Here is a 14,486-nt window from a genome sequence, read left to right as displayed (position 1 = left end):
GGCCAGCGCGACGCCGTCACTCATCGCGCTTGTGTGATGGTGTCACCCCCTCACAGGCAGCGGCTTGTCCCGGGCTGAGGGCGACCCTGAGTGGGAATAACGGGAGCAAATGTTCGCGGCCGGATCAAGAAGCCGGGGTACTAAAGCATTATTTAAAAAAAGAACTGAAACACGGTTAAAATAATTTATAATCGGAGTGAAGTGTGAGGACGGCTGGGGGAGTGAGTGGCTGCTGCAGGTAAGAGACCCAGGGACTGAGGGAGGGAGAGGGGATTGGAGGCCCAGGCCAACAGCAGGCCCAGGGCGGGCTGGCAGGCCGGTCACTCAGAGTGACCACTGCCTGCAACCACTTGCAGAGCTGAGGTGACCAGACAGCAAAAGCAAAAGGCCAGGTTTCCAAATCCAACCCCACCACCCATTAAACACAAAATTTAGGGTAATTGTAATCATTGATTATAACAAAATAATTTTGTTGTTAGATGATGGCCTGGTCTTCTTGTAACCTCGACTCCCCCTTTTTCCCAACCTTCCCGACGAAGAGCCAAGTTGGGCTCGACGGTCCAACTCTGTTTCAGTCTTTGGCTGCCAGGCCGGCTTGAACCTTTTCCAGAAATTTCCATTTTTTACTTTGGCTTTCCAACCCCCCCTGCTTCCACCTCCCTCCCTCGACTCCCTTGGTCAAGGACCCGCCTTCCTCTGCCTTGAATATATTCAGGGACCCAGCCTCCCCTGCTCACTATGGAAGAAAATTACCTGAGAGAACAACAATAAATTCCCCTTCAGCTCCATCTTAAATTGGTGGTGTCTCTAATTTTCAAACGGCGTTCCCTAGTTCTGCAACGGGATGCATCCCCTCAGTGCCCACCCTGTCAAATCTCCTCAGGGTCTTAAATGTTTCAATAAGATCACCTCTCCATTCTTCTAAACTCCCCATGGCTTATGCGCCCAACCTTCATAAGATAATTCATAAAATAATCTCCTTGATCCCAGCTATTAATCAATGGTATTAGTTGGTTTAGTTTCTATTTCTCCTTTGTCTGTGAGAAGGTCCAAATTAACTTTAAAATCAGAACCAGTGCTCCCAGGTCCAGGGTCCCAGGTTTGATTCCAGCTTGGGTCACTGTTTGTGCGGAGTCTGCACATCCTCTGCGTGTGTGCGTTGGTTTCCTCCGGGTGCTCCGGTTTCCTCCCACAGTCCAAAGATGTGCAGGTTAGGTGGATTGGCCACGATAAATTGTCCTTAGTGTCCAAAATTGCCCTTAGTGTTGGGTGGGGTTACTGAGTTATGGGGATAGGGTGGAGGTGTTGATCTTGGGTAAGGGGTAGGGTGCTCTTTCCAAGAGCCGGTGCAGACTCGATGGGCCGAATGGCCGCCTTCTGCACTGTAAATTCTATGTAAAAAGTGAGGAAACAATTCTTCACAAAAAGGGTGTTAGAAGTGTGTAACCCTCTCTCATGAACCGCTGTACATGGGATTCAATTAATTTATTGTAAATGAGGAGAATGATACGTTACTTTGCTGGAGAAGATATGGTGGCTGGATGGTGTTCGGTCAGCAGTGATCTGATTGAGCAGAACAGAGGGCTGAATGGCTGCCTCCTGTTCCTGTATTGTCAGCTGAAGTCTGAATGCAACGATCATTGCTCAATTAAACGAGTTGATCGATGTGTACATTTGAAGGTGTCAGGGCAAGATGACATGGCTTCTAAAGAAAAGACTGCATATATGACCCTGGATTTTACAAATAAGGCATAGAATAGAAAAGTAAGAAAGCTATGTTAAACATTTAATGCTACTTAATCAGTTGCAGTATTGTGTTCAAGTCTGAATACCAAACTTTAGGAAAGGTATCAAAAGCCTTGAAGAGGGTGCGGAGATTTAGCAGAATGACACCAGAACTGGAATCTTGAAATGAAAATCGTTTATTGTCACGAGTAGGCTTCAAATGAAGTTACTGCGAAAAGCCCCTAGTCGCCACATTCCGGCGCCTGTTCGGGGAGGCTGCTACGGGAACAGAAGGAGCACAGAAGGAGACCATTCAATCCACTGTACTGCCAATTCCATGAAAAAGCTAGTCCATTACACCTTGCACCCACACTACCCCATAACCCTGCAAATTGTTCCTCAAATGATTGTTCAATTGCCTTTTAAAAAGTGCCGGAATCCAATTCCACCATTTCAGGCAATACATTCCTGATTGCAACAATCTTCAGAAGAAATTTCTCATTCCCCTGCACCCCCCCCAGCTCCCACTTTTTACTAACTACTTTGAATTTATGTTCTGCGAATACTGATCAATTTACCAGGTGAAAAGGTTTTCTCCCTACTTGTTCAATCCATACCCCTTCATTTCTGAGTACCTGTATCAGGTCTACTCTTAAACTTTTGCGTTGCGATTTGAAATGGCAAGTTGGGGCTGCAAGGTGGTGCAGTGGTTATCACTTCTGCCTCACAGGTCACTGTCTGTGTGGAGTTTGCACATTCTCCCCATGTCTGCGTGGGTCTTACACCCTCCAACCCAAAAAGATGTGCAGGGTAGGTGAATTGGCCATGGTAAATTGCCCCTTAATTGAAAAAAGAATTGGGTACTCTAAATTTATTTTACAAAATTAAATGGCAAGTTGAAATATTTACCAGCTGAATCTGTCGCTGCTCAAACTCTGTTTCAGTGCTCAAAGATTGTTTGTCTATTATTAAAAGCCAAAGCTCCAATAAACAACAGGACAGATGATGAGAGATTTCAGTTACATGAAGAGATTAGAGATGCAGATATTGTTCTCCTTGGAGCAGAGATGGTTGAGAAAAGATTCAATCATGGTTTATAAATATTATGAGTTTACTATGAGTAAATAGAATGGCAGGGTTGGTAACCAGAGGACACAAGTTTAAGGTAACTGGCAAAAGAGCCCAGTGTGAGGTGAGAAATTTTTAAGCAGTGGTTTGTTGTGATCTGGAAGGCGTTGTCTGAGAGAGCGGTGGAAGCAGATTCAATTGTAATTTTCAAAAGGAAATTGATCAATCTTTGACAGGAGAAAATCTAGGACTTTAGGAGCACAACTAATTGGATAGTTCTGTTAAAGAACTGACAACGTGTGCTATGGGCCAATTTGCTTTCTGCACTCTGATTCCATGATTGAATGCATATATATCACAATTTACAGAGTTCATGCGTATATTGCATATGGTAGGTGGTTAGGCAAATCAAAGACTTGTGTGAATCACTGGGAAGAGGATTGGAGTACTTTGTCCAATTTTGTTCTCAATTGATGATTTGAACACAATATTAAAATTTGCTAATGACACATATTTATGGTGTGAATTAACAAATTCCAGAGCTTCAAGTACACAATTTCCTGGAAAGTCCTTGTGCGGCTAAATAGAACCCTGAAACGAGTTAGAGCTTTATAAATCAAGCCATAGATTACAAGACTGATAAATCCCTATGCATCTGTGGTTAGGCCACAGTTAGAGCGTTTTGTGTTATGTTGCCCTTTCCCCTTACAGAAAGATAATTAAATCCATCGAGAATGCACATTAATAATCCACCGTGGCTATGTGGTCCGTTAGAAATTATTTACTAGATATGGCTGCCATAAAACCATTTTAGCCACAGGCACCAGTTTCATTGGAAAGCTTCTTGCACATGCTCACAAAATACTGGTAAATGCACTTCAGGGTTGTACTTACTTAACAAAGATTTCCCACCGCTGAATAACCAAGAAAGTAAAGCATTCTTGACCAATATACACTCTAGGCATTTTACCAACAAACACTCGGGGTGAAATATGCAGCATATGTCGTGTAAACTGAAGCACTGAGATCACTTGCCCAACATGGTGTTGATTAATCATTTTGATGTATCAAAAAGAATACCATCTGGACTCCCTATTTGCTTCACGTAGCTAGTGGCTACTTTTTAATTCTACCCCTCTAGAAATAATCCCTTGTTCTTGGTTTGCTTTTTTTTTTAATGGACTATCTAACCTGTGGCACAACTCTTTAATGTACTTGTACTCGAGATCCTTTTCTGCAGGGCGGCACGGCGTCACAGTGGTTAGCACCGTTGCTTCACGGAGCCGAGGACCCAGGTTTCATCCCGGCTCGGGTCAGTTTGAACATTCTCCCTGTGTCTGCGTGGGTCTCATCCCCACACCCCAAAAACATGTGCAGGGTAGATGAATTGGTCATGCTAAATTGTCCCTTAATTGGGGGAAAAAAAGAATTGGGTTATCTAAATTTAAAGAAAATGGGGAAAAAAGATCCTTTTCTTCCTTGACCCCACCCATGCATGAACCTTCCTATTGATAAAGGACCTTCATGTTATTTATGTACTAAGTTGGATTCTTTTGAAGAGAAGTGTTGCTTGTGTACTTTTTAAACAATATATAAAGTGATTTTAGTAATTTTTTGTATGCATGCTTATTAATGTGGGATCAGACCGTGTGATTTACTTCAAGATTGTGTGCTCAAACTGTACAGAAACGTGCTTGTCTTTGGGTTCAATTCCATCCACAGTCACGACCTGTCCCTACAACCTCCCACAGTAATATCTCGCTTCACCCGCCTGTAAATCCTGGATTACTCCTGGTGCATGTGAAACGCCATAGCATACAAGACTGCAGAACAAGTGCTGGAAAATAGGACGAGAATATATAGGTGCTTAATAACCAACAAAGACAATGGTCTGACTCTTCTGTGCTGTAAAACTATGACTCCATCACTGTCATCTCAACTCTGACCTCTTTCAAACATCCCTGGCTTTGTCCATCTCTCCATTGGTAGCCCAGCCTTCAGTTGCACATATCCATTTACAACACTTCGCGCTTGAGAAATTCCTGTCTGAAAATATTTCAATAGCTCAGGTAGCTTCACTAGCTCTGATCTTTTCACTGTTCAGCAATCACCAATGATAGACATATGCAATGTTAGAAGAGGCCATTCAGGAGCGGTGCAGTGGTAAGCACTGATGCCTCACTGTACCCAGGTTAGATCCTAACCCCAGGTCACTGTCTGTGTAGAGTTTGCACATTCTCCCCGTGTTCCATGGGTCTCGCCCCACAACCCAAAGATGTGCAGGGTAGGTGGATTGGCCACGCTAAATTGCCCCTGGGAATTGAACATAAAAAGTTGAAAAAGGAAGAGGCCATTCATTCAGTCCCTCGAACCTGTCCCAACATTCAATTTGCTCTGTACCTTAACTGTGTCTGCCCGATTGGGTTCCATAACTCTTAATATCCTTGCCAACAAAAATCTTATCAAGCAGTTTCTCGGTGTTAAATTGACTGCCAGCCTCAACAGCTTTTTGGAGGAGAAAGTTTTCCAGATTTCCACTACTCTTTGTGTGAAGGTGCAGTTCCTGTCATCACACAAGTTCTAATTTTACTCTTTTTTTTTTTGGGAAGCATTTGAAAGAAGGTCTGATTTAGGCTGTTTAAATATTCCGCATGCAACTAAACACAGTTTCTGATGAATCAAAAATCTGTGCACATGCTAATAAAAGTGATTTTTTTAAAAAAAACTAGGGCAAAGTTGTATTAATTTTCCAATCCAAATAGATAAATGAAAATGTTTCTTTTGATATGTTCAGAGGATGTGGGAATCACTGGCGAGCCAGTGTTTATTACTCATCCCTAATCTTTGGCTCATAACCAAAAGATTTTACTGGCTATTATTAGATTATTTTACACTTCAAATTCATGTTAAGGTGCTTACTGGCAAATGTTACCAAATTCCAAACTTGTTTAAAGGAAAGGAAACTAGGCAGTACAATCTTAGTTGGGTGATGCACAAATATCATTTTGCCGTTCCTGATCTTTTTAACGTTAAAGCAATTTTTGTCAACCTCGTAAGTTCAGAGTTACATATCCGTGAATGCAGGTGGTTGGGCAGAATTATGTGTTTAGGGTGAGGAAGCATCGCACAAAAGTAAGATTAGATTTTGGTGCTGTACTCTCCACAATGTATTTGAAGGGAACCTTAGCTTTCAATAAACCTCCTTAATAAGACTTCTTAACACGTTTTTTTCCTTGGCTTTCTTAATGTCAGAATTACAGCAACACGAAAAATATTCCCATTTGCAAGTCCGTGAAAGTGTTAAAATACCAGTTCTTATCAGTGTTTCAGCAGGAAAACCATTTTTAGGGACACATGAAGGTAACGGACCTTGATATCACAGTAAAGTATTAAAAATGGTCTGATGCAGTGAGCAAATAAACAGTTCTTTCAGTTTGGACATTTTGCATTGCAGACTGGGGCGATGAAACTATTCTCTCTGCTACGTAGCAAAATTTGCATGAAAAATGTGTTGGGGCAAATCTCGACCTAAATATCTAGTGAACCCTCATCCTCCAAATTGACAATCTCATTGCGAGAAAATACACTCCTATTTATTTATTAGTCAACTGCTGGGATTGAAGCTTCTGACCTGAAGGTCTGCTGTGGTTCAAAGGTTTGATCACGATGAAATGTTTCTGTCGTCGAGTTCTTGCAAAGGCAGTAGCTATAGTACTTTGCTCTAAAGTATCAGTTCAAAGCTGCTGCACAACCCCATAGTGTAGCATGTCTGCATTCCAGATGAGTCCATCTACAGTCAGCAGTTGCCCTGTAGCAAATCTCCAGCAGAGTAATAATACTGCATTGAAAACTGGTGCTTTGTAATGGAAGTATTCTTAACCACTTTTCTGGCTTTCAGTTTCAATAAAACATTTTGCGATCGCCTTGCCCGTCTTTGCATCCTTTCTGTTGATCGGTATTCCTTGTCCATCCATTTTAGCTGATTCTCTCCTGTGCTGTTGTCAGCACAGTGAAATACTGAGACTCGCTTGTAATAGTGATTTGAAAAGACAAGTAACATGGCAACCAGCAATTTAGCCTATCAGCTATGAGATGTTGGTGAGGATGAGCAGGGCCATTCGGCCCCACTGGTCTGTGCTGGTGTTTATGCTCCACACAAATCTCCCACTCTACTTGGATCTCATCCTATCAGCATATCCTTCTATTCCTTTCTGTCTCATGTTTAGCTAACTTCCTCTTAAATATATCTAATTTTTGCCTCACCACTCCCTGCAGTATCAAGTTACACAATCTTACCACTCTCCCAAGTAAATGGTTACAGCCGCAAGACAGTTTCCGTTGAGACTTTTAAAAAATAAATTTAGAGTACCCAATTATTTTTTTTTCCCAATTAAAGGGCAATTTAGTGTGGCCGATCCACCTACCCTGCACATCTTTGGGTTGTGGGAGTGAAACCCACGCTGACACGTGCAAACTCCACATGGACAGTGACCCAGGGCCGGGATCGAACCCGGGTCCTCAGCGCCATGTTAATTCTATTGTTAATTGGTTCAGAGATAGTACTAATGGGGAAAGAGAAGGCTGGCAGCTCAATCACTCCGGTTCAGTGGTTGTGTGCGCACAGTGGTCCTCCTGATTGAGAAAAGCAGATTTAGAATGTATTCCAATTTGGACATTTTCCAAAGTGCTAATATGTTTTGTGTAAAGTTTTACAGTGACGGGTATTTATTGCGTATTCTAAGTGGGAATGGCCTTGAATGGAAAGTTCACATTGCAGTTTTACTTGATGCATGCAACTGAAATCGCTATCATATCAATCCTTCGTGAAAATCTAAACACCTATGTGTACTAGTACAATTTCTTGTACTAATATCTTGGGCATCACTAGCAAGTCCAGCAGTTATTGCCCATAAAGTTGGTGATGGGCCACCTTCTTGACCCCTGCGGTCCATATGGTGCAGGTACTCCCACTGTGCTTTGGGGGACTTCAAGAATTTTGAGCAAATAACACTGAAAGAGCAGCAAAATTTTCAATTTTGGATGGTATGTAATTTGAAGGCCACAGGTTTGGGAGGTGCTGTCAAGCAGCATAGCTGCAAACCTAATCTCCGACTCAGCTGTAAGTCATGCAGTTGTTGGAAATAGGGGACTGTGCGATGCAGAATCAACTAGATAGAAAAGCTCATCTGTCTGTGAAATAGGCTTGTCTGGGTAATTATTTAACCTGGAGGGCTGCAGAGTGTACAGGTTACCTAGACTGATTCAGAATATACACCATGTAAAAAGATGAGCAATTAATTAACAGCAAAAAAAATTTCTCTAAAAAGAAAACTGATCTTTTCTCATTTCCAGGGCTCATGCTTTTTGATCAAACTTTCTAATCCCAGATTATTGCAGCTCCTTTAACATGCAAGTCTTTCCCACCTTTATCTCACCCTCTCGTTGTTTCCTTCCAATTCTTCCTCCAATGTGTTTATCTGTTTTTTTCCCTTAAATGTGTCTCTGCAAGTCACCTCAACCACTCCCGGTGGCAAGTTTCACATCATCACCATCCTGTGGCTCAAGACGTTTCTCCTGAATTCCGTATCAATCAATAATAAACCATTGAAACTCTTGAGAGTCACGTTAAAACTCTCCCACAGATGGAAACATCATCTCTGCATTTCCATTATCATAGGAACAGGTGTAGGCCATTCAACCCCTCGAGCCTGTCCCGCCATTTAATGAGATCATGGCTGATCTGTGACCTAACTCTATAGACCTACCTTTGCTGTGCTGAACAAAAATCTATCTGTCACCAATTTAAAATTAACATCAGTTCTAGCTTCAACTGCTGATTGTCGGAGAATCCCTTCCAGAGAAAACAACACCAACCTGTTCAATCTTTGCTGATGTGTATAGCCCCTCAGTCTGGCTTCATCCTTGTAAACCTCCTTTGTGCCTTTTTATAACATGTATATAAATAATCCACAACCAATTTATGCTGAAGATAGTGGTGTCTTAAATAGTACATTTGAGAAATGCAACCTGCCAGGTGGTGCTCTGAAATCGCTGTTCAAAGGCAAGGCATGGTACATCAAGATGCCTCCTATAAAGTACATTTTGTATCCTGCCTGTATGTTTTAAGCCAAATCCTTGTTTTGTTATATTTAAAAGAGGTGGCACAGACTGGTTGTGCTTATGTTTTCGTCATAGTTCCTAAAAATCTGAGCTGGTCAATCTCAACTGTACATTGGGTTCAGATATTTGCAGCTCTCCGCTGGAGGGTACACCAGATCTCCTCTCTCCCCCCCCCCCCCCCCCCCCCCCTCTCCATGAACCTCCTGGCTATGAGTGGCAGAGGTCTGGAACCTGACTTCCAGCCTGCCTGTACAGTACAATACATGGCTAACTTAATTGGATTTTACAGGGGGAAATGACATCTTTTCTCATCGTTTTGTTTCTGTATGGATTCAGAAGTACTTCATTTGGATCTTTTACTTTTGGTTTACAGATTATGGCGTCTGCAACAGAGGATTTAAGCACAGAGAACCAGTGTTCACCAGAGCCTGAAACCAGCAAGATTCCACATGGGGTCCGGGCTGATGCATCCCCGGATGCAAAATGCCCCATCTGCCTTGACAGATTTGACAACATGTCTTACATCGATCGCTGTTTTCACAAATTCTGCTTTCGCTGCATTCAGGAATGGTCTCGAAACAAAGCTGAATGTCCCCTATGCAAGCAACCATTCAACTCCATATTCCACAGTGTGCGAACCGAGAATGACTTTCAGGAGTATGTATTGAAGGCAACAGAGAATGGCTCCTTTGCCAGTCCAGGTGGGCAGAGGTTTAGGTACCGAACAACGCTAACCCGGGAGCGCCGCTCGAGCCGTCAGCTTCGGCGGTCCCCGGTTTTCCCCGTAGTGCCGGACAATGGAGTGGTGTTCGAAACACTTGGGCGGCAGCCCCGGGCACATCAGCGGCCCAATTTGCATCGGATGATGCTACGACTGGGCGCCCGGAGGAGAGCACAATCTGAAGGCAGATCCACGCGCCAGGTCCAAGAACAAGAGATGATCAACTTTAGACGGGAATTGTACCGGTCGGGTTTGCGAGTCAGGAATATCCAGGATGGGGGTCGGTATCGAGACATTTCTGCTGAATTCTTCCGCCGCAACGCCGCCTGTCTTCACCGGCTAATGCCGTGGTTGAAACGGGAACTCTGCGTCTTATTTGGCTCCCATGGCTCTGTGGTCAACATTGTGCAACATATCATCATGTCAAACATTGTCCGATATGACATGGATGGCCAGGCCTTTCAGGGTGAACTCAGGCCCTTCTTACTCAGCCGCACAGAACATTTCTTGCACGAGTTTACAAGTTTTGCACGGGCACCATTCAACATGGAATCGTATGACCAGAGGGCCAACTATGACTGCCCGGCTCCATCCTACGAGGAAGAAAGTGACTCTGATTTATCTGTAATCACAATATCCCCTGATACCGCTAACATTCGAGGAGAAGATAGACCCATTCCCAATCCCGCAGAGTTACCTCTTGGCCTAAGTCAGACAACATGGGATGATGAAACGCCTGGTCCTTCTTACTCAGTGGCAGAAACCATGGAATCTGTTAACTCCTCACCTGGTGAAACCTCTGCTGTTTCTGAGGAGACGCCACCACAGGTTGCATCCTCTTTACTTGCGGTGTCAATAAAGTCTGATCCAGGCACAAAGGAAGAGAACCCAGCTCGCTCAGTCGACGACTGCTTAATAGTCGGTTACATGAAGCCTTTAGCTGAAAGGACTCCTGAACTTATTGAGCTGAGCTCCGACTCTGAAGTTTCCGTACAGGCTACCAGCACCGAGGTTGTCCAGCAGCCCACACATTTACGATTCCACAGCACCAGCAGTTTGTCCTCGTCAACTAGATCATCGTCAGCTAGATCGTCCGTGTCCAGGGAGCGATTGAAAAGAAAGCCGTTGAAACAGAAAAAGAGTAACAAATCAAAAAGAGATAAGCGCCACAGTCATAAGAACTCCCATTCTAGGGGCAGTGTATCGTGTTCAAGCAGACACAGGGAGAGGATGTCAAGCAGAGGTCGAGGCAGTTCGAAGGATCGATCAAGAGTCCGATCACATAGTAGAGACAAGCATGATCTTAGAAGGACCGAGAGATCAAGCACCAGGGACAGAGCCATGGTGGCTTACTCTTGCAGCAGAGGTGAGCATCAAGCTAAAAACCGAAGCAGAAGAGCAGGCCAAGACAGATCTTCATCAAGAGAGAGGGCCAGGTCAGGCAGCAGGGAAATTCATGCTCATCAAACTCAAGACAGGAGGCGATCAAGGAACCGAGAGCGAGCACCAATCACCAGAAGTCGGACAAGGTCACAGAATAGTGACACTGTTGTTTACAGGCATAGAGCTAGGTCGCGTTCTTGGAGCAGAGGCTATGCTACTCTTAGAGACAGAAGGAGGTCCAGAAGTCGGGAGAGGGCATACAGCTACATGAGGGAATACCAGGAAAGAAACAGGGGTTTCTCTTATCAGTGGGAAAGATATACTTACCATAATAGAACGAGCGATGGCCATGATTCTGTAAATCGAAACAGAACTCACCACAGGAGAGGATCACCGTGTTCGGATTATAGAATTCGATCTAGTTCTGAAAGTACGAGCTTCAGAAGCCCAAGTAGCCACAGGGATGATGTTTATTACCAGTACAGAAGTTATCGATCAAGAAGCCCGTCCAGTACCAGATCTAGAGCAACCTCCGGTAGGTCTGATAAAATGAGACCAGAGAAACCCGGGGGCAAACGTAAATACAAAACTCATTATTTGGAAAGTTCCTCCAATAAAGAGAGCAAAAGTGCAAGTTTGCAGCTTGCTCATTTATCATCAGAAATTCACATGTTGCCCCGACAGGAGGGTAGTTCTCCTGGCCCTCTTTCACAGTGCAGCAGTAACTCGAAAAGTGGCTCTGTGTTACTTGAGAGTACACTGGGCAATGAGCCAAAGGTGAAAAAGCACAAGGAGAAGAAAAGAAGTGTAAGCGTGGAGATAGTGTACGAGGGGAAGGTAACCGAGGCAAGTCGGCACCATAAAAGGAAGAGGAAACACAAAAAGAAACAGAAAAGGGAAAAGAGCAGTGAACAGGCTGATAGTGAATGTCATTCACCCCTTGTCATAACCATTGAGAGTGATAGCGATGTAATTGTTACAAGTATGGAAGATGGTAACAGCACTGTGGACACAACCACTAACCTCCTTAATGATCATTTTGAACTTGTTGAGAAGTGTGTTCTTGAAACCCTGGAACCTCAGGAACTTTCTGATACAACACCGAATATTTTCATCAGGCACACGAGCACTGAGTCTTTGGACGTGTGTGGATTGTCCGCAGATTCTGATCCTAGTCCTCCAAATCCAAACGAACAGACTCGCCTTGACCAAGAAGATGTCAGTCCAGTGACCAATGTTGACTATCCCCGGAGTTTCATAGGGGAAGAGAGAGACCATGGACAACACTGCTCTTCGCCAAGTAATACTCTTCCTAAAAGCTCTTCAGACAGGCCACCTTTGATATTGAAAATCCCAAAGAGGTTCATTAATGGAGCCAACTTATTTAGCCGCCCAACGGAAAATGCATGAAAAATATTTTGCAAGACAATGTTGGCTTGAAATTGGAAATTGCTCTGGCCCCCTCCCCCAGCCATTTCCCCCAACCCTCCACCCACCCCCTCCAGTTTCCTACCCACCCAGGGAATTATATTAGATTCATACTGTGGCACCAAGGAGGATTCGAAGTATGTGGTCATCAAGCTGGCATCTTATGTACAAGTTCTTGTGGCAAGACTGGTAGCACTGTACAGATCAATCGTGTGCAGATGCTGCTCGACAGTGACGAAGAAGGTGTAGATTCTTATGCCAAATCTTATCCATTGAAAATTTTATAAATATGGTGTATTAAGGTGGGACTTAAAAGTTGTGTGGATTTATCTATTTAAACAAGTTACAGGTTTCTTTTCATCTGTATTATTGCCAAAAGTACATCACACAACCTTGCAATTTAACTGCTCCAGACTGTCGATAATCACGTAATGCATAGACTGTAAATAATTGGACTTGAATGTTCTAAAATAGTTGTCAAATATATAGAACAATCAAAACTGGCAATTGGCTTGGCAATAAAATGTTTTTAAAATCATTTTATGAGAATAGTTTTGATAAAACTAAAGCTCGTGTGCGTGTCAGTGAGAGCTGCTTACACAGGAAGTGCAATATTTTCAGACTCCTTTGATGACAGTACTGAATGAAAAACCTTTTGATTGACTGGAGAATGTGTTTCACTGCTTGCCCCGTGAAGCTGGTTTCTGCCTGATTTTAAACAGGGTATTGATTTCTGTTGACTTTGTCGGCCTGATTGAAACTTCCAGCAAACTAGGAAGTTTTCCTGTATGATAGAAGGAGGGCCGTTTGGGTTAAAGTGATTCTCTGATTTTCTGGGTCTGGATCAATATTTCTGATAACCCAATCTGGTAGAATAGGTTCTAAAGCATATATACTGTAGTGTGCAGTGTCCTGTAATTTGCAGGAAATGTATCTTTGCATTTCACAGATTTGTGAGGGAGTGTTGTTGAAATGCTGTGAATGGGCCATTAGGTAAACCTGCCGGCAGTGTAGTTAAAAATTCAGTTTGTCCGTATCGAATGACACACCCTACTTTTAAGTGATTGTCTGCATGTCTCCCTACATTATAACAACTAATCTTCAAACGTGACTACATTGGGTGAATTGCTCTTGCAAAGGACAAGCACCAACAAGTGTGGCCTCCTGCGCTGCATCAAAGTACTTTGGCTGTTGAAGGGCTTTGGGGCGTCCAGTGCGATAGAAGTTTCTCCTGGTTTCATTCCTATGTGAATTGGCCCTAATATTCCTAATAGATGATAAGTGAAAGCGTCCACATTAATATTTACTCACTCTGCATTCTGCTTTGCCAAACTTCCCCATTTTGAGACAAATAAAATGGACACCCACCCCATCCAGGATAAATGTCATTTAGGTTGGGGTCTATGAGGTTTGCTTGCTGTGGGAAATATAATGGAGGTGGCAGAGTGATGAAAGTTATTGTTCCATAAGCAGAATTAAAGTGATACGGCTTTTAGGGCAAATGATCATAAAATCCCTACAGTGCAGAAGGAGGCCCTTCAAACCATCGAGTCTCTGAAAGAGCACCCTCCCTGGGCCCAAACCCCCACCCAATCCCTGTAACCCCACCTAGGGCCAATTTAGCAAGGTCAATCTGCCTAGCCTGCTGCTTCATAGCTCCAGGGTCCCAGGTTCGATTCCTGGCTTGGGTCATTGTATATGTGGAGTCTGCATGTTCTCCCAGTGTCTGCGTGGGTTTCCTCCGAGCGTTCCGGTTTCCTCCCACAAGTCCCAAAAGCCGTGCTGTTAGGTGAATTGGATATTCTGAATTCTCCCTCTGTGTACCCGAACGGAGGCCGGGGTGTGGCGACTAGAGGCTTTTGACAGTAACTTCATTGCAATGTTAATGTAAGACTACTTGTGATAATAAGGATTATTATTATTAGTAATCTGCACATGTTTGGACTGTGGGAAAGAGCCAAAGCACCCGGAGGAAACCCACGCAGACACAGGGAGAATGTGCAACCTCCATAAAGACAGTCACTTGTGTTCGGAATCAAAC

General features: G+C 43.6%; 2 protein-coding genes across 3 annotated transcripts in view; both read left to right on the top strand.

The window, feature by feature from the left end:
- The first annotated feature begins 14 nt into the window (after positions 1–14).
- LOC119970100 (E3 ubiquitin-protein ligase Topors-like) lies at positions 15–12,983 on the top strand. Its single transcript, XM_038804119.1, has 2 exons — positions 15–137; positions 9,287–12,983. Exon 2 carries the CDS (start codon positions 9,290–9,292, stop codon positions 12,425–12,427), a length of 3,138 nt encoding a protein of 1,045 aa, XP_038660047.1. The 5' UTR covers positions 15–137; positions 9,287–9,289; the 3' UTR covers positions 12,428–12,983.
- ddx58 (DEAD (Asp-Glu-Ala-Asp) box polypeptide 58) overlaps positions 80–14,486 on the top strand; it is a 102,121-nt gene continuing 87,714 nt past the window's right edge. For both annotated transcript variants that reach the window (XM_038804122.1, XM_038804120.1), the window contains exon 1: positions 80–238. The gene's annotated coding sequence lies outside the window, so the exon portion shown is untranslated. The remainder of the gene's footprint in view (positions 239–14,486) is intronic.

This window comes from Scyliorhinus canicula, chromosome 8 (assembly GCF_902713615.1).
Source record: "Scyliorhinus canicula chromosome 8, sScyCan1.1, whole genome shotgun sequence".
NCBI lineage: Eukaryota > Metazoa > Chordata > Chondrichthyes > Carcharhiniformes > Scyliorhinidae > Scyliorhinus > Scyliorhinus canicula.
This window is presented reverse-complemented; position numbering and strand designations above follow the sequence as displayed.